Source organism: Pygoscelis adeliae, unplaced genomic scaffold, assembly GCF_000699105.1.
Source record: "Pygoscelis adeliae isolate BGI_AS28 unplaced genomic scaffold, ASM69910v1 Scaffold436, whole genome shotgun sequence".
Taxonomy (NCBI): domain Eukaryota; kingdom Metazoa; phylum Chordata; class Aves; order Sphenisciformes; family Spheniscidae; genus Pygoscelis; species Pygoscelis adeliae.
In genome coordinates this window covers 1,038,936-1,061,667 of record NW_008825051.1, presented here as the reverse complement: position 1 = coordinate 1,061,667, position 22,732 = coordinate 1,038,936, and the positions used below count along the sequence as shown (strand labels likewise).

At 47.1% G+C, this 22,732-nt stretch overlaps 1 protein-coding gene across 1 annotated transcript in view; it reads left to right on the top strand.

The window, feature by feature from the left end:
* Positions 1 to 22,482, top strand: part of PNPLA7 (patatin-like phospholipase domain containing 7) — a 129,714-nt gene extending 107,232 nt beyond the window's left edge. The window contains exons 28-35 of the mRNA XM_009326364.1: positions 789 to 858; positions 2,899 to 3,015; positions 5,030 to 5,178; positions 6,653 to 6,805; positions 9,556 to 9,663; positions 15,282 to 15,366; positions 20,413 to 20,516; positions 21,649 to 22,482. Coding sequence (XP_009324639.1) covers positions 789 to 858; positions 2,899 to 3,015; positions 5,030 to 5,178; positions 6,653 to 6,805; positions 9,556 to 9,663; positions 15,282 to 15,366; positions 20,413 to 20,516; positions 21,649 to 21,729 — 867 coding nt within the window. The 3' untranslated portion in view covers positions 21,730 to 22,482. The remainder of the gene's footprint in view (positions 1 to 788; positions 859 to 2,898; positions 3,016 to 5,029; positions 5,179 to 6,652; positions 6,806 to 9,555; positions 9,664 to 15,281; positions 15,367 to 20,412; positions 20,517 to 21,648) is intronic.
* The last annotated feature ends 250 nt before the right edge of the window (positions 22,483 to 22,732 follow it).

The following is a 22,732-nucleotide window of genomic DNA, read 5'->3' as shown; positions in this document are numbered from 1 at the left end:
AATGACTAGCTTCATTGAAAGTCTTTTAGTCAAGAGGCCATGACTCATGTTCTTCCCTTTCTTTGTCTTGGGCTCTGGTGTCTCAGGAACTGAGGCAAGGAAGATGCTGCCCGCTACAGTCTTAGGTTGGGTTCACGGGGAACTGAGTAGTTGCATGCTCATGCACGGTGAATCTGATTATGGAAGACTTGCTCTGTGTAGTGGATGAACGAACACCTTGAGTGGAAACAGTTGGGTGAAATGCAAGAATGACCGTACTGGGTGAGATCAGAGGTCTTTCTAGCTTACTGCCATGTCTCCAGGGGAGGACAAAAGCAGCAGGTATTCAGTGAACAGGATAAAAGCTGAATACGTAAAAGGTGGGCCTTCCCTTCACGTTGTCCTCCAGCAATAAACAGCCTAGGGATCTCTTCAGATGAGAGTTATCAACAGACCCCCACACTTCATCTGAAAGAACAACAGATACCAGAAAGAAGGTGAACTCCTGGTTTGAGTGATGAGGTTTCTGTGCTGCTCTGTATGCTGGACAGTTTTGTGGAACAAGTATTTCTTGCTATTAAGAAAAGGAAAGAAGGATTTTTATCTGCCTTGGTTCTGCATGAAATGTTTGCATAAGAAACAAATTTATGAACTTAAACACAGGGCTGACGGGTTTTTCTCCATCCATGCAGGTGTTTGTGTCTACAGCTCTGTCTACAGAGGTTGTTGCTTTGGTTTGTGTTAGGCATGGGTTTTAGTTTAAGTGCAAGGTTACAGATTTAGTAAAATTGGGACTTCCTCTGTTGCAGGATCTGTGGATTCCTTACTTCACGATCACAACCGACATCACTGCCTCAGCAATGAGGGTCCACACAGACGGTGAGTGTGTAGGCAGCCTTTCCGGTGGCAGATCATAAATAATGATGTGAGACTTTGTGTCACCCCTTGTTCCCGGAATTTTCCTTGCCTTTAAATTTGTTTTTCCTTTTGCTTCTCCCTTCTCTGTTATTTGCTGAGCACCAAACTGTGGTGGTACGCAGACAACAAGGAACAGACCTGTTGGGAAGAAATTAAATGAGATGCTGTATTCACTGTTTAGAGAGAAAATGGGTCCACTGACACCATTCTGTTTCCTTAAAACATCCCATGAAGTGCAGGTGTGTTAGCCATAAATCAGAACTAATGCAACAAAACCTTTTAAGATTCAAATTCCCCATAAATGAAGCCGTTTTCCCAATAAAGAGACTCCTGTGCCTGAAGCAGAGGCTGGGTTAGGTTCTCATTTGTGTCCAGTCCTCTTTATTTCTCTGGTGGAAAACTGTAATGTAATTTACTGACTGAACAGAGGAAAAAGATCCGAGCTGTCTGCTCTGCTGTCAGGACGTGGTGGCAGCCCTGTGGGACACTTGCTTTAGCTTTTGTCTATTTGGGGTAATGGTGCAGTGACTCAGGCTTCAGTGAAGAAAGTAGAAGCCTACCAGCTACCCCGTGGGTAGCTGAAGCCTTTGCTGCCACGTCTCTGATGTTTTGTCTTTTGAGCTGGCACAGGTAAGACTCTCCCTTCCTGCCGTTAGGGTGTGGGTTACAGAACCGCTAAATTATACTGACACCGAGGACAACTAAGGGAGCTAAAACAAGCAAAGGATTAACCTTTCTTAGAGGTTTTGTGTTCCTGTTCTGCAGCAGGTTAAGCCAGCTTCGGTCAGGAAACTCACTTCCATCCAGCTGCTTGTCCCCGTGGAAGTTTAATATAAGGATAGAAATCAGCGGGAGAATGGTTATGGTTGTCTCCAGAATTCACTGAAAGGAGAGGAAGGAAGTTCCCAGCTGCTGCAGTTGCCCATCTTGGTTTCATCTGTGGGGTGTAGCACAAGAAGTCAGCATTTTCCTTGAGCGGAAGTTCCAACTCAGCTAAAACTATTAATAATAAAACCCAAATCTGCCAGCATTGACCTGTGCTAAAGAGTAGGAGTGCTTAGGTTATAATTAGAAACAGAACTGTTATATATTTTAAAGAGAAAAGAAAAAAATCATTTCCCAGTTTGCTGGAAAGAGGTGCTGTTTGAAGCACCAAGTAGTTAATTACTGAGAAGTGAGCTAACACTGCAAGTCTTACTTATTTTTGATATTTTAAAGAAAAAATCGTCACTTCTCCGATGAGACTCTTGGCCTCTTTGGAAATGCAGCGTCTTCTCAATTCAGCTGATGGAAATGTTAAGAGAGAAACGAGTAAATAAGAGCCTTAAAGCAGAATGTTTTACAGGAAACAGATCCAATCAATTCCTACTTGATTAAACTTTCTAACAGCTTAAAAGTTGATAACTTTCTTCCTTACGGCACTATTGACGGAATGTCTTAAGAAGAGATAGATCGCCACCATGTTCTCCCACTGGTTTTACAAGTGAAAATGTTTGCTTATTTCAGAGCAGGGAAAACAGAATTTTTGGGCTTCTACAGCATATATTTTTCATGTTCAGCTCCTGCTAAAAGTCTGTTTTTTGTGGATCTCTGTAGAACATAATGGCTTTAGCTGCACTTCAGTCTGCTTATTCTTTCTATCCCTTTGTCCCCAGGAGAAGCCTTTTCCTTTCCTTATCAGTGTAAGCTCAACAAAGCACTAAAGACGATCCCCGCAGTCAGGCATATGCTGAAATCTCCTTGAAGGCAATAAATATGAGGCATGGGCTTAAAACTGTGATTTCTAAGGCCTTTGCCTGATAGTATGTCTGAATAGCCTTTTTTTTTTTCCCCCCCTAGCCAGGATTATGGTATAGAAAATAATAAACTGCTTTAATAACTTTCTAACGGTATTCTCAGGAAAGCATCTGTCTCCCGATTATTTTAATGAGTGCAAAAGCCTACCCCAGCTCTGTGGCAGTAATTAATGCTGTTGCCATTCCCTCCCTCTCATTCCTGCAGGCTCTCTGTGGCGGTATGTCCGTGCCAGCATGTCCCTCTCTGGGTATATGCCTCCTCTCTGTGACCCGAAGGATGGGCATCTCTTAATGGATGGAGGTTATATCAACAATCTTCCTGGTAGGTGCACAGATCAGTTGGGAAGAAGTTACCGAGAACACAGCCCGTCAAACAGCCTGCAAAACTTTGTCCTCCTCCAAAAAAGGAAACAAGGAGAAATATTGCAGACACCTTTAATGTCATGATGGTTACCAGGAGTCATTGTTCTCAAGTTTCCTAGGTTTTTGCTTTATCATGGCTTTATTAAGACTATTTTTTGTTATGAAGTATTTCCTAATAGACATATTCTAAACATATAATTCCAAGCCAATTTTGAATTTCTTTTAGTGCTCACTGAAAGGAGAGAGCAGGAATTAAACTGCAAACATACTTTTTGAAAAGAAACTCAAAGACAGACTGTATCAGTTGAATTAGAAATAATTCAGAGAAAGCAACAGCACTAACTCTTCATTGTTCAGACTGGTGTCACCCAGAGCCTGAAGGGTTCAGCTGACAGGCATCGGTGTCTTGGTTAGCTGCTAGCACATGGCAGAGGTGGAATCACGTGGCGTTCAAAAGAGCGATGTGGAGTTTGGGGTGTCCTGAGGACTGAACCCAAAAGGGTCCAGGGTGTGTGAATTCACTTGCGTGTGTTTGGGATGTGGTTTATGTCAGGGATGTCATCGTAGTCAGAAAGCATTGGAAGGCAGGTGGCTCCGGAGGGTGGCCAAGGTAGAAGAGAGACATGTGGTCTCACTGCAGTTTGCGACTATAATTGTGTACAAATGAAGGGGAAGGAATCTAAGCTAGAGACTCCGCATCTGAGCAACCTAAATCATTTACATGTTCAAGACGAACCCAGACTATATTTTTCCATCAGGGCTGTATTTGCCTATACACCAGAACTGGAAATAACACAAAATAGACCCCCAAAATCTGCATCTGACGTTCTCTGTTTGTGTCTGTAAGCGAAAGTATGAATTGCAAACCAAGGCACCTTTTCCACCTGCACATATTGGAGAGGGCAAAGAGCACACATGCAGGTGACACTGGGTGGAAAAGATACACTAGACTGAACGAGCCCAGGAATATAAATCCAAGTCACAGAACAGCTCTGATTTAAATAAGTGTCTAAATTAAGCATCTAAATTGGCTCTTCAGAGCTGTGGTTTTCCTACGCATAACTGTTCTGGAAACTGCAACTATCTTGGACTCTGGGGGTGTGGAAGAAATATAAATTCATTCTGTGAGGTACATGTCCTTCCCTTCCCTCCCTTGGCACCTCCCTAAATCCTCGCCCGTATCCAAAGGCTGCAGCTAGTCCTCTTACTGACCTTGAAGTAGGAAGCGTTGCCTCATGTCTCTCCCACTTCCAAATATGAATCTTCCTTTTGGATCCCAAAGCTTTTCTTAGACTGAAATCCTCCCAGCCTCTCCTTGCTGTCTGTTCCCGTGCTGCTCCTTTCCTTTATTACTTTCTCTCTGCAGGGCTGACACCTGCACTGCTGACTCTCCTCTTTAAGGCCACTGCCACTTGTTCTCTCTACAGGTCCCCCAGATCTTTTGTTCTTATGAGAAATGCTGCACGAGGTAGAATTAATGTGGGTTTAACATGCTCTTTCACGTTATACCTGATGTGGTGTAACTGTGGACCCGAGCTGTGTGGGTCCCACCTCCTCTCCCCTGCTCCCTGCCGTACAGTTTTGCTGCTGCCTTCACGTTGGTTCTGGTGACAGCATGGCCTTGGAGAGAGGCAGGTCATCCTGCCGATCCGGGGGAAAACATACCCCATAAGTGGTGTTTACCAGCAGTTCAGCAATGGGAACTCACCCTGAGGTTATGCAGGGGCTCGGTCGGTGCGGAGCGGGCAGCACGCTGGGGTCTCTCCGTTAAAATGGAGCAGGTGGGGTAGGAGCCTCCCTGGGGAAATGGTCTCTCGGCAGAGTTGCTGCAAATGTTTATACCTGAGGCTGTCCAGAGGCACTCGTGGTAGGTACGATGTCAGGTTATATACTCTCTAGCAGTCTGTATGTAAGCTTTGGTTGAGCAGCACCAGGGTTGGCAGCACTGGTACTGATACGACCTTCTCTCCTAGCTGATGTTGCGAGGTCCATGGGCGCAAAGGTGGTGATCGCGATCGATGTGGGAAGCCGGGATGAGACAGACCTCACCAACTACGGTGACTGCTTGTCTGGATGGTGGCTGCTCTGGAAGAGGTGGAATCCACTGGCCGAGAAAATCAAGGTATTGCAGACTATATTAACATGGCAGCTCTTTTTATGTACGGAGCTGGAAGCTTCCCCTTGTTCATTCAGGGAGCAAGCCTGGTGACAGACTGTCTCGTTTCTTCGGTTTGGGCTCTTACTTATGGGCAAAACAAGCTGGGCAGTGCCCTGACACCAAAGGAAAGGTAGTGAGATGGGAGAGGGTGGAGCCCCAGTCTGGGAAGGGGATGGTAGAATTGTTAGAGCAATGAAACCTTTTCTTAGAGGTGCAGTAATTCTGACTGCATATATTTAGAATTTGGAAACTTTACCAATGAAAGTAATTCAGTGTTTCTATCCTTTATGTCTCTGAACTGTTGATTTAGGGAGATTTTAGCACTAGGCAGTAATTAACATTACTACTACTGATAAACACTGGGCTGCAGAGTATGATTTTTTTTTTTCTTGTTGCACGCAGTCAGGCCAACTCTGTTACTTGTTCTTCTGCATTTCCTAAATTATCTGGCTCTGCAGCTGTCCCCCAAGTGAATGCTGTTTTTTCTTCTTCCCTCCCAACTACAATTAACACATTCCTCTGTTGGAGTTAGAAGTAAAATACTTGTTTGTGCTTCCCAAAGTTAGGGAAAATACTACAAGCTGCAGGTACTGCTCTGTAATGTAAAGTTTTTCCTCTGTGATAACTCCCTTCCCTGAAAAGGTCTGGTGTCCCTGAGAAGTGGCCTTCTGGAGTTGGTGCAGCTGTGGAGTGCCCTGCTGTGCCTTGGCAGAGTTGACCATGCTGCTCCCAGCATGTAGTGGGAGCGTTTGGCGGGGGGAAAATGGAGGACCCTGACTCTTCTCAGTAGTGCCCAGGGAAATATTACAAGTGCCCAAATGGCAATAGGCACACGTGAAAACATGGGATTCCTTCTGAACACCAGAAAACGCTTTTTCTACTGGGGGTGGTGAAACACTGGCCAACCAGAGACATTGTAGAGTCTCCATCTGTGGAGATACTCAAAACTCAGCTGGACATGGTCTTGGACAACCTGCCCCAGCTGACCCTGCTTGAGCCAGGAGGGTTGGACTAGACGATCTCGGGAGGTCCCTGCCAACCTCAGCCATTCTGCGAAACCTCTGCCCAGGTACTGCAAAGATCATAATCGATTTCTGCCTTGAAGGATCACTGTGCCCCTCTCACCTCAGCACAGATCTCTCTCTTAAGGTACCACTATATCTTGGAATGAAAGACTCAATTCAACCTTGAACTGCAGAAATATGTTTGAAGGCAATTCCCTTTCTGCTGTGGATTGTGGAGACTCATCGGCTAGCTGTCCACACTGCATGGGAAACAGATGGAGCTGCTGATGTGTGAAGGCTTCGGCAGGCTTCTGTGTGCTCTTGGAAAAAAAAATTGATAGATAACTTGCTTTTCCTCCATTATGAAAACAGAACGTATTCTGAAATGGAATTTCTGAATTAATCGCGATTGGTGTGTCTGGCCTGGTTGGCAGGTGCTGAATATGGCAGAGATCCAGACGCGGCTTGCGTACGTGTGCTGTGTGCGGCAGCTGGAGATGGTGAAGAACAGCGATTACTGCGAGTATATCCGGCCACCCATTGACCGATACAGAACCCTGGACTTCGGGAAATTCGATGAAATCTGTGTAAGTGCATCCTGGGGAAGGCAGTTCCCCCATATTGCTGTTCCACGGAAATCTGCTGGTTTGTGGTGCTAAGCTGTTGCAGAGTAAGAGAATTCAGCTGGCGGAGTGAATAACTGACGCTAAATAATGCTGTGGAATGATATTATGACTGTGAGATTGGATTAACAGCCGAAATCTAGTTAGTGATCTTGATTATATAATGACCTGTGAATGGATCAGTTGCCTCGCTCTGTTTCATGACAATTCTTGCTCAGCTGCTTGGTAAAAACTCTTGGGCGTCTGAGCTGCTTTGGGCAGTTGGGGTTTGTCAAATGGTGTCATTTCTCTCCCTTCATTATGTAGCTTGTTGTCACATGAAAGATTTGAAGTCTGTAGGGGAGGCCGTGAATCACTGAAATGGAGGGCAACATGCTAAAATATCTGGCTCGGTTAACGTTTCAACGCTTCTATTAATAAAACATATCATCCACAATTCCTCCGCACCTGATAGAGTGTCAGGAAAATGGCACCAATGTCAGTGGAAGGACGCTGTAAAAAGGGCAGTACCAGGTTACAAAAGGGCAGTACCAGGTTACACGTCCCTGGGATTTAGTTTTGTTTGTCTGTCAGAAACCAGCACGGGAAGAACTGACTCCAGATGCGCAGTTGAATTGTCTCAGTGACATAATTCAACATTCAGAACCAAAACCTCTCTGCCCAGGTTGAGGTAATGATAGCAATTCTGGCTCGTTGGCTCTTGTCAAGGAAATTATTTTACTGTCTCTTTCCATTCTTTGCCTGCTTCAGCCATGCGAGCATCTTCCATCTTCAGGTGTTTCTGCATAGCTTTGCTCTCTAGTCTGGAAAAAAAAACCCCACCACTCTTCCTTTAAGTTGATCTCATTTATAGATACAGTGAGAACCTACAATACTCATTAGGCTGCAGGTTAATTTCTCTGATACTGTCTTATCAATACTAAACAAAACCAGTAATACCATTAAGCCCTGCAGATTCGCATTTGAGAGAGTCCTTAGGACCAAACAGCAGCTATTCCAAACCACCATCTGATTTCCCCAATATAAATATTTTCTCAAGGATATTTGGTGCGTCTCAGCTCCTGGGCAGTGCTGTCTGCCAACGGTGGATCTAAGACTTTGGTGATAAATAATAATTCTTCGCTAGATGGAGCGCCCTGGCCATTTTGAAAACCTTGATGAACGGGTCTGGTAGTTCATCACAGTAACAGATAGTAAGCTGTCAAATCATTGTTCTGTCTCTGTCCAATTTGGTGTCATTAAAGAGATTTAAAGAAGCCAGGCAAATTTTTCTCAGCAGAATAAAACTTGAGAAAAGTGCAGTTTCTCAAAGATGTCACTTTCTGTGGGCAAGTTCCTGGCACGAGACACTGCAGGTATGGAGGGGCAGCACCCTCCTGGATTTTCATTCCCTGCAGTGTAGCCAAATAACTTCTGTCCACAGGGAGGCTTTAAACTGTGCTGACCTTGAAGGAAAGGGCATCCTAGGCATTCCTTTACCGTTGCAGGCTATGAAGTAGTGGGGTTTTTTATTTCAGCTATGTACCTGGATTTTACAGAAAATAGAAATGGGCACCATATAACCATTCAGCACGTTCTAAAGAACAAAAATCCCCTCTTCTTGTCAAAAGCCCTCTTCTGTATCCGCCTAGGTAAGTCAGCTGCATGTCATTCCCCGAAGCTCAGGTTCTCGCAGTTATTTTGGATCAGACCCAGCCGGCTGTAGATCTGTCAGGTCCCTTTTCCTCCTGAGTAATCGCATCCACCCTGGGCTGAGGAGCTACGATAGATGACGAGAGGTGAATTCCAGCCTGAGTGCCTCCCGTGCTTTGAACCCTGGTCCAAAAACCAGAGGAGGGACAATACCAGCTCAGCCAGGGCTGCTTCCAGCACTCGGAGTTGCCACGCAAGCCTGAGGTTTAGTGTGTGCTGCCAGTGCGAGAGCTGGAAATAGGATCCACGGCTCCTGACACCTGTTGCCCTGTCCTTTCAATTTGATTTTTCAACACCATTTCTACTGCCTTGTTAGAAAAAGAGTAAGACTTGGAGCAATTCGGTTGATTTTTTCCAGTTGTTTCCATGCTAATGACGCAGTGCCACGTTATTATTCCAAGCGCAAATTACTTTATACTTTTAAACTAGAGGAACGTGGAGCTTGTGGGTTTGGTGTTGTCCACGTACCATCATTTCTGCCCCAGCAAACTTGACGCTTGCATGTTCAGTGCTGTCTGGCTTAACTCATTGCAAGAGATTTTGGAACCGGGGGCCCTATGGTAATTTTTCTTCACTAGAAAAGTTTTCTTTTCTTGGCTGTTCTTGAGCCAAGAGGGGAGAAGACACAAATTAATCTGTGGTCTTACCTTCTTCCAAAGGAAGAGCCAGTACTGGAAGGGCATATACGTACGCGTCCTAAGCTTCTCTTTATATGGCATTATTCTGTGAACAGCCTGCTTGAAGCCACTGCTGTAAAAATAGTTGTGTCAGGTGGCACTTTTCATCGCATTCTGTGGGGTCAAAAGTCAAGTTAGCATTTGGACTTAAAATAGCACCTTGTTTGCTGAATCGTTCCCCTGATTCTTAGGCCGAACAGCTTATGTAGCTGAGGCTGGAAGGTAGCAAAAGTACATCCTGGCTTTGGGGTAGACCTCTAGATTTCCTACTGATTTGCAAAAGATGTGACATAATGGTTTTTTAGCTATTAATCACTTTTTTCCCCCCGACTCTCTTTTTTCCAGGAAGTGGGATATCAGCACGGGAAAACAGTATTTAATGTGTGGTGCAGGAGTGGAGTCCTCGACAAGATGCTAAGAGACAGACAAGAGACTTGCAAATCCAAAACTGATGTAAGTGTTCAGTTTAAACGCACTATTCTGCAAGAGCTACTTGATGCACGCCAGATTGCGTACTGCCCAGAAACTGGGCAGAACAGATCGTTCTCCTATATGAAGGAGAGCGATCAGCTGCCTCAAGTCCTTACTGTGAGCATGCATCTACTAGTTAAAACTGTATTTTGGGCGAGAAAAGGTATGATCAGTTTTTCAGAAACTTCTTTCCTTGAACCATAGCCTGGATGAATGAGCTCCTCAACTTCTGTGATCATCAGGTACAAGTGTGGCCAAAGTGTGCTCTGCCAGAGCCCAAGCCCAATGTCTGCCTGTCCATCCCTGATACCCGATGCGTGCCCAGACAGCGATCCATCCCTTTCCTCAGCAAGTACGATGGGGTCTCTGAAACCCCAGGAACCGATGTAGCGCTCTGTAGGGTGGCTCTCCTGTTCCTGTTTGATTCTAACAGGTTATTGATACCGTGTTTGTAACCTGGAATCGTTCACAACACAAATGTCCTCGAAGGAAGGCAGGATGCTCACCAGTAACCGGCATTTTCTGATACGCGTACGTCTGATGTGTACGTGTTTACACACTCGCCTTTCTCTTCTCCCCCCCTGTGTGCGTCAGCAGTCCTGAGGGCACTAAATGCTGCTGGCTGAGCTGCCTTCCGCACCGAGCGCTGGAGTGGGGGCTGTGACTGTGCCCCCGCGGGTCCTGTGAGAGAGGATGGTCTGTGGTTGCAGGTGATGGGCTGCATTTGTACCCATCGCTTGAACGCACATGTGGACTGCCTCCTTGAGTAATGCTGGGTAGGCATAAGTAACCTTTTAAGAATTATTTTTCATTTATTCTTGTGCCACAAACTTTAGGTGGTACCTGGATATTGTTCTCGCTACCAGAAACTGGTCTGCCAGGGCAGTGGCGCTCTGCCACCAGCTGCCCAATCCCCGTCACAGGGGACGTGAATTGGGATCGCTGGCACTGATCTCAGCCGTTGCTGGCTTTCAGGATGTGACTCAAATAGTCCTCAGATGCTTCCAGAAAACCTGAACTAAACCCTTGCTGGAGATGTGTTTTTAGCCAAGAGTTAAAATCCCTGCAAAGCCATAGATTTCTTGCTTTGTTGCTTTTATTCTTCACTCCTCTATTAGAAAAGGCATTTCGTAGAGCCGTCATGAAGGCTCCGCAGAAGCTTGCAGCACTGTCGAGGTACTGGGTTTCACGCACCTTGTTCTGCCTGCTTCAGCACATCCGAGCAGTTAACGTACCGTTTGGTAAATGCCTGATTATGGTAAATCTACAGGCTACATAGTGTTCCTGTGTGGTTACAGACCCTTTAAGATTTCTACTTAAAAGTAGGATAAAATTCTCTTGGTTTTACGGTTTAAGGATTGAGGTCAGCTTCTAGAGTTGGTTCATAACTCAGTGGGCTGACTGAATTTTTTGGCGGGGAAGTTTCACGTGTTCTTAAGAAACAGTTATCACCTTTTTGAGGACTTGGGTACAATATTATAATATAGTGGCTTATTATCCTTACCCTCCTTTGAATTCGTCTGATTTAAAACCCAAGCACTACAAAAGGCTTCAGATTTACCCAGTAATTCATCTTTATCATCTTCTAGAGATAGGGAAATGAGCAGTAGTATTTTAAGTGATGGCCAAAATGTATCATAACTGTAGTGAGCCTCACTAAAGGAAGTCAACAGAGGTGAAAAATGACATCGAGGATTCGCAGCTCTTCCAGAGATGGGTGGTAGAGCACTTTCGCTGCGAGGGAGGTGGCGTGAGCAAGAGGAGAGGAAGGGCAGTACTTGCAGGGATGGGCACTAGCTCAGCAAGGAGGGGTGGATGACGCCCACATCTGAGCTAGTTGCCCTAGACCCCTATTTGTCACCAGGGAGAGATGAGCCTCTGCAGGGTGTGAGTCACTCGATGAAATGGAAATGGCTCCGTTGGGATGAGATGAATGGCACCCTCGGCCCCGGCCATGTGAAGGGAGCCAAGGGGGACTAGCGCCGATGACTTCTATCGTCAGACGAATCCCACCCAAGCTGCCTGGCAGAGTGAGTGGCTGTGGGAGGAGCGCAGAGGGACTGAGCTTTATGGGACATAGCTGGAGATCCAAGTAGCCTGAGGAGCCCCAAAACTCATCAGCTTGTTCTTACTGGGAAGATGACCTGGACTAGGAGATACGTTAGTCTGAGCTGCGGAAGACGGGTCCCCGTTCTGCCTCTGACACCTTGTGTTCAGACTAGTTATAAGCTGGTATGTGTTTGTTTATGTGTATTAATAGTCATAAGGAGAAGTCAAGGGAGAGAAAACTGTGTGTGTCTCAGAAATGGTTGTATGTCCTATTTCATCCTCTAACTTTTATCACCAACTGAAACAAGCTCAAACATATTCATTGCTGTAACAAATGCTTCTTTTAAAGAAGACTTCTTTTAAAATTGCCTGTTATATGGGATACAGTAATTCAGGCTAATATTTCAGTTAAATCATGATATTACAGCTGTGCATCAAGCAGCATGTTGAACAATTATCACAATCTACCCTGGTTTTTATGGCCCTTCAACTGTCCTGGAGATCAAATATGTCACGTACTCGTTGTAGACATAGCCTGTCATGGCATTTCTGTGTACGCACTTGATAACAAGGCAGAAAGTGCTGATTGCTGAGACACCGATGTATGGAAATAACGGATTCGGGAGAGTGACTCAACAAACTGCCCGGGTTATGGAGCGGAAAACATCGGCTTTGTGCATTGCCCCAAATTGATGCTAAGGCTCAGTTCCAGGCTGTACTCCCAAGGACCTAGGAGATCATCCTCTGAAAACTCTGGAGTCCAGTAAAAACCAAGATTTTTTTTCACCTGACTTTTGTTTCAGTAGATTTAATTTCTACAAAATAACAAGTATTGCAGTTCCCACTGGGGTATTTGTCTTTTTTTTTTTTTTTCTTAGTCCATTAGAGTCACTTAAGTCCTTTAGCTCTGCTATCTTCCAGGGATAACAGCTGATATTTTTAACTTGCCTTTCATTAGCGAAGGTTTTGATGCTCTTTATGTTTTAGTTCTTCAACTATTTCTGGAGTGTTCAACATCTGAGAGCGTGGTTTCTTATCATCTTGTTTCCATGTCGTAAGCATTGAAGTTTTACTTGAAAACTCCAGATATTTAATCATTTAGATACTTTTCCTTTGCTTTCATCATTCAATCACTGTTTATCTTTTCTCAAAAATGCAAATACTGAAGACACAAACAAGAGGAACCTTACATAAGCTTCACTTGAACAACCCTTACTCTTCCCCAGCACAGAATAATACAATACCGTTAATTGGATCTCCTCGGGGAAGTTTTGTCTACTGAAGTGTTATTCATAGTCAAAGCTAAATATAATCTAGCAGGCTACAATAGTAACTGTCTTTCTCCTCTGATTTATTTAATAAAGATTGTGCCGAAGAGAATACTTTCCTCCTTGGGAAAAAAAAATATCAGCAGAAAGGTTTTAGAGTAGGTTTCAGATGAATCTGGGACACTTCTTTGCCTCGTGTTAACTGATGGGAGCGTGGTTTTGTCCTTAAAGGTAGTAAGAGGAAGTGTTTAAACATCAAATTCCTGTTTACAAAGCATCAGACGAGCATGGGAAGACACCTGATTTCCCACAAGTGGCATTCCAGTCTCAGTGCTAAGACTTTGGGGTGCAGCTGCCTCAACAAGCGTCCTCTAACAGGCTCACATGCAGGATTGTCTGTATGTCAGTGACTGTAACAGATGTTCCCGCGGGTACTGTCGCACTTAACCATTGCCTTCATACTCATCTGTCCTCGCAGCTCGTCTGCGGGAGCACATGAGGTGGTTTTCCTGAAGCACCTTTTGGCGACGGTCGCTGCAGGATTTTGTTCAGCTGTTCGTGTAGCGCCCTGGACTTTCGTCCCCTCCAAAGCCAGTCCCTGTCGGCTCTGTGCTCCCCAGGACAGCCTGGCGCGTGTCTGCCCGAGCGCTGTCCGCTTGGTAGAAGTCCACGTTTTTAGAGTACAGGCGATTGCCTCGAACATTGCTGTGTCTGCTTGGTGGCCAGAGTTTGCGCATATCCCTTGCTTAGTCATACGGCACAAAATGAAGATGTAGATACTTTTTCCCCTGTCCTGGGGAGCAGCCTTCTGCAAACGCTTCACTGGGACCATTCAGGTCGGATGTTCAAAATGAGGCTGGACTGACTCACCCTTCTTGACGGTTCCTTAATGGTCAAACTGAGCTTCTGAGCGTCCCGACTTCTGTATGTTTCAAAGTGTGTGTCCTAAGCTACTGCTGTTTCATTTCACACAGGTATCTTTTAATTCCCTCTGGGCTTTTCTCTGTCCACTGCTCCCCACCAGCTGTTCGTCCTGGATCCGCACCTTGCTTTAGCTGCACTAAATTACATCAAAAGTTAGTTACAGATCAAAGGTCAACTGAGAGCAATCTGCTGCAGCTCTAATGGGCTTCTGCTGTGACCCCCCGTGGAGGTTGTATGATTCATAGTATCAGTGCTCTCGCCAGAAGAGCAAAGAATTGCTCATAAAAACCCTGTGTTGAGAAACTGCCCTGTCTGGAAGCACGTGGACGGCTCTGGGCGTTTAGAAAGACGGCTGTCAGCAATTCCCGGCAGCCCAATGCCAATAACATGCCCCCTGCCAGCTCTTCCCCATCTCTCTCCTCCGGGGGTGTGTGCTATTGTACTAATTAAAATCACTGGTTTTAAAACAATGTGAGGGGTGTTCAGGTTTCCATCTGGTGACCTCGTGCCTGGCCCCGAGGAGGCAGGTAGGGCTGCTCACAGCATGGCATGCGGGAAGACCAAAACGGTTCTTAAATGCCAAAGTTGGGTTTTATTAGAGGAGAAACTGGAGCAGGCAACTTGTCAAAATAGAGAACATTCAACCCACTGCTTGGGTGAGACAGAGTAAAAATAGAAAGGGTTTATTGAAAAGAGGAATTTGAGTGGGAAATATTTCTCCTTGTGGGCAGACCACGTACCTCAGGCTCTTCCTCGCTGCAGCACCTCTCGCTCCACGGCGTGCCGGGTTCCCCGGGTGGGTCCTGGTCACCCCGGTGCCTGGGCTGCTGCCTGCCTGTCCGTGCAACCTCCCATGGCGTCGCTCTGCAGGCTCAGGGCTGGGCCACGTGCGGTGTCCCACCTGGGCACTGGGGCCTCTTCTCCTTCTCCCAAGGGAAGGCGAAAGCTCCGTGGGGGCTGCACCTGGCCCAGCCGGTCCCTCTTACAAAGTGACAGTGATGGAGAGTGAAATGAGCACTGTCTGTCACGGAGTCCGGACCCTCTGGTTCTCGTCTTTGTGGCGTTTTCTATAGTTTGCTAAATTTTCAATAACGCTTCTTGCTGCATGGATGGAGAAGGAGCCATTAGAGGTTGTCCCACTGTTTGCACTTGGGAATCCCATCTCTGCCACCAGACCTGCATCAGGAGAGTTGTTTTGTGAATTACTCACTGATGAGTGATGGCTTTTGAGGGGGCACTTGTGGAGAATTTATGTGTCTGGAGCTTTCTGTCTGTCCAATATTTTTTTTATGTGATAAAAGTGTTCGGATTTTTTGTGTACGTTTGTTAACATACCTAAAACTTAACGCTGTGTTTCAGAACGTGACCTGTCCCACCACCTCTTTTACGGACCTGGCAGAAATCGTGTCCAGGATCGAGCCTGTGAAAGCATCCGTGGCAGACGGTGAGTCGGGTGATCCGGCTGGTGCTGCGGAAGCATTGGGAAGGGCGGCGAGGCAGGGACGGCTGCTCGCTCCTCCTGCGTCCCTTGTCTAATGGCTTTCTTTTAACACCCCATGCTGTAAATTGTGGCGGTTCAGGGCTGGCTGCCGGCTCCGGTGTCTGCTGAGCAAAGCCGGCAGTGGTGGGCTGTCTCCCCGCTCCATCCAGAGCCTCTGCCTGCGGGTGTGCCCAAGCGTGCCCCGGGCCAGACCCTTTCTGCGTGCCCCCTCCTCCTGCCTCCTCCGGGAGAGGGTGGGAGTCGGATGTTCCTGCCACAGTGAGCCATCCGCTGCCAGCCCGTTACCGGTGTGGTCCGGCAGGGTTTCCCGGTGGGAGTAATCCCTACTCAAGTCAGCCTAATCTGAGTGAAACAGCACGTGTGGCAACTCCTGCAAAGACAGGCTTTCACCCCCCTTGTGCCGGCCCGTGTCCTTGCGATGGCTTTGCTCTTTGGTCCATGTCCTTTTGAGACGGGAGGAGGCTGATTTAAAGCTTTCCCTGCTGTTGTGAGTAGGATCTGGAGTGACTCACTGGCTCCATTGCTTTCTGTACGCTCCCATTACGGGGAGCATTAGTGAACTAATGAGGAACAGGTAACGGCTCCTGCATCTTTACACAAAGGCACTCGAGTGCCTTGTGCCTCAGCCGTGCCCTGCGCAGCAGTTCCCTGTACGTGCCGTAACCGAAGCTAACTTAACAAAAAGGATCAGAGCTTTGCAGGCCTGAAATCTCCAAGCATTTCACCAGTGCTAGAGCTCCTTATAAACAGTCTCTCCCCTCCTCCCGATTCTTGTTCTTGCAGAGGGAAATCTAAAGTTAGCAGTCCTCCCATCTGTGACTGTTTGTAGAGATGTCCCTGTGGTAATTTGAAATGCTAATTGCAATCATATGCCTTATGAAGAAAATATTAATCAAATGTGGTTGAAACAGCCATTGTGAATAAGAATGGTTATTTAAGGCATAGGCCCTGAGACCTGCTAAGATTTAACCAGTGTACTGGGACAGATCTTCCTCCTTTATATAGTTTCTGATTATTCGCTTCCATTAGGAAGACCTGCTTTCTGCTGGCTGAGGCCGTGAACACGAGTGTAACAAAGGGACATGTCTTTCAGAAAGTAGCTATGGCAGATTTTGGGCTAATGAGGGCCTGTGCAGGGACTACTTGGGACAGGATGGGCAGGTGCCACGTGCTTCTGGTGGCTGCTGAAAGCTGTTGGTTGTAGAGACTCCAGAGGAGGGGGGAGGATGGCAGGAGAGAGTCACACATCTGGGCACCGTGTCTTGAAGGAGCCTTTATATTCATGTTGTGGGTGACTCCATGCGCTGCCTGCAGGGACCTTGCCCGTCTTTTGGTGGGCGGTGGCTGTAAAGGCATTCCTCTGAACGTGGCATCGCCTCAGTGCCTCCGGGATGGCATTGCTTTTGCTGAAGAGTTATCTGGAGCTATGGGGGAAGCGGTCCGTACCGAGGTGAGCTCAGATGGAAGGTGACACCTCCCTGGCAGCGGCCTTGGGGCTGTCAGATGGTTCCTCGTACGTGCCGGTGAGCCTTTGCATTTGTCTGCTCGTGATGGTGGTGAAAATGGTCTGACTGCTTTTGTCCCATGTAAGGAAGAAGACAGAGTGCCCCTTGGTAGCCTGACTGTGAAACAGCACTGTCAAAGAGGGTGAAACCTTTTTTTCTCCCTGGAAATCCCTTCCCGAGTGGGATCTCGGACCGCAGGGATTTAGAAATGCTCCGCCTGCCCTGACAGCATACCGCAAGTCTCAGGCTGGGTGGAGAAATTGTGTCAATAATTTTGTTCTAAAGAAAGAAAATGAAAATGATCATGTTCTGTATGACTGGGAAGCCCAGATGGGGGAAATGTCAGTACAAAGGATGAAAGGCCCTGACGGGCAGAGGCTGGTGGAGCCTCCCCGCAGGGATTTAGAAATGCTCCGCCTGCCCTGACAGCATACCGCAAGTCTCAGGCTGGGTGGAGAAATTGTGTCAATAATTTTGTTCTAAAGAAAGAAAATGAAAATGATCATGTTCTGATTGACTGGGAAGCCCAGATGGGGGAAATGTCAGTACAAAGGATGAAAGGCCCTGACGGGCAGAGGCTGGGGGAGCCTCCAGGTCAGAAGCCATATCTTCTTTGAGGGGAAAGGGCAGTGAAGTTTCTTCTCCATTCTTGAGCAAACTGAGAGCAATGATTGAAACCATTAAAAAAAAAAGGGAGACTGTCCCTCAGGAAGGGGTGAGTAGAGGGAAGTCGGGCGAAGCCCTGTGCTGGACCCGGGGTACCTGTACTGCCGGTGAGCAGGTGCGGAAGCGTCAGTAGGAGAACAGAAGCTCATTTTCACAGCTGAGCCACTGCAGTATTTGTGGCCGTGTTTCTGTTCTGCACCCAAACACTTCCTTGATTGGGATTTTCTGTCTTTGTTCAGCTGTAATTGCATTTTACGCAGCCGTGGCCAGAGGAGCACAGATGCCATCCTCCAAGGGTGGCTCAGTCACATCCCTGGTCACGCTCCCACCTACAAGGGATTTCTGCGGACCAAAGTTGCACAGGCTCTTTGGTGATTTCCCACAGCAGGTTTCATGTCTCATTTTTCAAAGCAGCGATGCTTCGGGCTGTCCCCACAGCCAGGTCTCACGGTGTGAGGTGAGGTAGCACGCTTGCTGCACGTGATGGCTGAAGGAGATCAAGTCATGTAGCAGAGCAATTGTAGCAACAGTCATTTGGATAAAAAGATGTGGGAAAGAGAAATGTTAATTGTGGGTCAAATGGCTGGTTTTGCAATACAGCTGAAGCAGGAGACATCCCAAAACCTCTCAAGGGACACAATTATCAGGCACTAGGTCACCCTCTGCATCTTTGCTGCTTAAGAAGTACTTTTATCAAGAAGCACTAATGCACCTTAGGTTGCAACGAGCTACCAGATTCCCTGATTTACATCGAAGCCTGTCAGCGTTACTGAAACAGAAACCCTCTAGGCCACACAGCAGCGATTTTCTTCAAGTGTGGTGTTGCCTGCAGAAATCAGGCATATATAAAAGAACTGCTAAAAGCTACAGAATCACAAAGCAGATCTTTGGCATGAGAAGTGTGCCCTTCCTGCTGTGAATAAGCTCCCCCTGCTAACGGTAGGCGTGGGTACCTTTCTGTGGCGTAGTCTCCTCTTTACTGGCTCATTTTCGAGCTGCAGTGTTTGGGTGTCGGGCAGGGCAACGAGGCCTCGGTCCTGCTTGATGCTTCTGGGAGTTCTTGTAGTGTAAAGGAGCGGTCACCCCTTGAGCCCCAGACGCTCAGCCTCGAGCGGGGCAATGGAAGATGATGTTTAGGGACAGCAGGACAGACACCTTCTGTTCTCCTTTCCCCCCTAGTCCTCCAGCACCCAGAGTGGCTGTGTGAAGGATGTGAAAAGGGACGCCCCTCTCTTATTTTTTGTATCTGTATAAAGACCTGTTAAATGCTGAATAGTGCTTAGAAAATCAAGGAGTTTGGTTTTGATGGTAGTCAGTTTTATTGGAGCTGTAAACTTCGAACTATTGTTTGTGCTGTCTGTTGCTGTTCAGATGAGTTTCCAGTTTCTCTGGTGTGTTTTATCAAAGATTATCAGTAGTGTTTTTAGTATAAACTAATGATAATTCTCTGATCCACAGTAAAAAAATATACTAAAAAATAAAAAAAAAAGACCAAATGTCTTTACTCCTAATGTTCTAGCAGTTGGTTGTAGTTATCGTGTTAGAAGAAAATGCTGTGGAACAGACTGTGCTGTTGTCTTCAGCGTGGAGCAGATGCTATTGACTGTTCCCAAAAGAAATACTTAATCAAGAATCCGGTTGAAACACGAGCCACTTTCTTCACTAGTGGGCTGAAGAACAGGTATTGCTTCAGCTACACAAAGTACACTTGAATTAAGTCATGGAAGTGGCGGAAAAACTAGTGTCACACAAAAATGATTTTCTGCCATTTTAATGCCTTAACTTGCATTCTGAAAAACTGCGTGCCAGAAACTGTGTGGAAGGAAGGTGGCCATCTGCCACTTGCTTTGTTTCGCTGCCTGCATGCCTTGGTTTCATGCTTGGTTGGGATGGGGCTCTGCAGCGGCTGCCGGGGCCGATGATGGGCGTCTGCCCTGGCACATTTGCTGAGTGTTGAGTTGATGTGGGAGAGAGTCAGTCCTGTTGGCAGGTGACTCTCCTGCTGTCTGTTTTACAGACCCTAAGGTGATCTCCAGGTGCTGGAAGAGGCATTGACTCTGCAGTGATGTATCTCGTTCCTTGGGAGCGGGCTTCAGTGCTGGGGACCGGGGGCTTGGTGGCATGTCCTGCTGCTGACTGCTGTGCCTCAGTGTGCACAGCTCTTGAGCTTCCCTAAATTACGTTAATCTGCTGGATTACCGGAGAGAGCAGGTGATTGTCCCCTGTGGAGAGGAGGGGAGTGTAAATGTCACTGTCCCCCATGGACCAGAGATTGAGAGACACGTGATTTATCATCTCCACACCAGGAAGAGCTTGCCCTATGCCTGGAAGTCCTTGTTTCCAGCGAGTCTGTGACCGATGTGTCCAGGGGAGTTTGGACTGGTAGCTCACAGGCATGTCTTCTGAAGGTGTTCTACAGGTCTTGTCTGGACTGACGGGTGGGAGACAGCAACTGTTCTGTGAAGAGCATTCACCAGGGAGCATCTCCCCATTGCCAGCGTTTGTGTCCCATCGGGCTGGGCAGCCGGTGCCCACCAGAATAGCACGGGCAGTTTGCTGCTCTTGCTATAGGCTCTTTAGATCCTGGAGGGCTCCAGGACACCAGTTCACATACAGGACATGGTTTATTTTGTGATCTGGCTGGAGAGCCGATATCTGTGTTTGAGTAGTCCCAGTTCCCTGAGCTGCGGAGAGTTGGCCAGCAGTCACCCTGCCCTGCGCCGGTGCTCAACGGAGACAGCTATCGTTCCTCTTCCAGTTTTCCCTGCCTCTCTGAATGCTAGTTAAAACCAGTTTTTTTTCTCTCCTCTCTCTTTAGATGAGTCAGACTACCAGACTGAGTACGAGGAAGAAATTCTGGACAACCAGAAGGATGATTATATCAATTTCATAAGCAACCAGGTTGAAGAAGACTCCGACTCGGTACGAATGGCCCTGGAAACAGGCAGTGCCTATGTCCTGAGTGTCCTGAGTCCTGTGTGAATGGTGTGCGGTGGGTGTGAGGTGGAGGTGTCAGGAAAGATGCTGAGAGAAGCACCTGGAAGGGACTTGCTGAGGAGGAGTGTGCAGAAATAAGTTTGCTTTTCGTGTAGCACAGACACTAAATGACGCGTGCTCACCCTGTTCAGGTCAGTCATCTACAGTGGTGCTGTGTGTGGCAAAACCTGGCCATGGCTAAAACCTGGCCACACAGCTCCGTGGGCTTGCTCACAAGGTGGGTCAGGGCTGGAGAGCGTACGGCACGAGGAGAGGCTGAGCGAGCTGCTTTCTCCAGCTCGGAGGAGAGGAGGCAAAGAGAGGCTCTGACTGCTGTCTGCAGCTGCCTGCTGGGTGGTTATGGCGAAGACAGCAGCAGAGATGCACAGCAAAAAGACAAGAGGTGACAGACACAACTTGCGCTGAAGGAAATCCTCATTGGGTACAGGGGGAAATATTTCCCGATAAACATGGCTGAGAACTGCAGTGGGCTGTGCAGGGAGGTGGTGGAAACTCCATCCTTGCAGATACTTGAAAACCAGACAGACACCCTGGAGAACCAGATCTAGCATTAGAGTTAGCCCTGCTTAGAGTAGAAAATTGTGTTGTACCCTCCAGAGGTCCCTTCCAACCAAATTTGTTTGATTCTGTGGGACATCAGGTCCACCCTGAGGAAAACCTGCACTGAGGCCAGACTTGAGATGATGTGGCCCACAGCCTGAGAAGCAAACCTCAGAAGGGTCGTATCCCTGCCCCTCTTACGCTGGCTAGAGTGGCCAGCACGTTTAAAAGGTGAAGCTGCCTGCTGTGTTGGACATGAACAGCTTCTCAGTGGGAGCATGTGAGCGGTTTGGGAAGGTCCCTGGCCTGGGTAGCTGCCCATGTGAGGTTGTAAGATGGCTTCAGTGCTTTGAGTGATGGCAGATTTTGTTTGCTGGGCTGATCTCCAGTTGGTAATGATTGGTGGACTAAGAAGAGGTGGAGGGGAAGAGGACAGATTTTATGCAGCTTGGAGAGGATGCTGAGGAATGAATTTGTGCCTTTTTTTTTTTTAATTGATTTATTTTTTCTCCTTCAGGATGAAGATATGCAGATAAGAAAGCGCAGGAATCTTCCCAGTGTGGACGGCCAGGCAAGCAGCACAGGAGAGCCAGGCTAGCACTCAGAAGATTCTGACCTTGCTGGCTGAGAGCTACATCCCATTCGTACTGACAGCAGCCATATTTATTTATTAAATATTTAAAAAACCAAAACAACATCTAGTTGAAATTAAGCAAGCTTTCATCCTTCTCCAGACAGGGTATGGGGCGTTCAGCTGCCAGTACTAAGCACAAATACCTGCATCATGCCCAAGTCCCTTTGGACCTCCCGTGAAGGGTGGCTGGCGTGTGCCATACTCCCTCATACAGGTGCCAGTATGAGCGGCCAGTTATTAATCACTCTGAGACTGGCAGAGGGGAAACGTGCTGGGAATGTGCAGTTAAATGCTGCCTTGATTTTTGCTGCTGTATGTTCTAGTCACTGTTTTTACTGTGAAGGCCCGAAGAATGACGGGATATTATCCTGCCGTGTGCTGAAAAGGCTCCGAGCAGCAGCACTAGAGAGAGGGAGGGTTTTGTGGGTCGCAGCAGCGTTGCTTTCTTTTCATATGAATCAGGTAACTGTGTAATTAACTCCTCGGTGACTTTCAACCACGTACTTGTGAGCAGTGCTTTGACAGGATCAAGTCTGAATGTATTTCACTTGAAATCTAAACCTAAGAAATAAGTTAATGTGGACGCTAGCTATAGAGCCTGTATCCTCAAGCCATCAGGAGAACATTCACTGACAGATCATGGAGCTGACACTTGTCGGGCAACTCTGGAATCACTTCTTGGATGTATTTGCCCTGTGAAATAAAGTTATTCTGCTGGATTGAAATGTCTGCGTGGTTCTTTGTGTTGGGTCCCACAAAGAGAAAGTTGTCAACAACTAAGAGCCCAACTTGCCTCTGCTTATATCAGACTTGCAAAGAAAACACATGCCGTTTTCAATTCCTAACCCCAGCAGGAGTCATTCGGTGTATTGTTAAGCATTGGAAAGAAATCTCCAGTGCTCTTCCCCCCTGAGGGCTGCGGCAGTCGATGTGAGTTGGACCGTGTTCAGAAGCCCCCAGTGCTTGC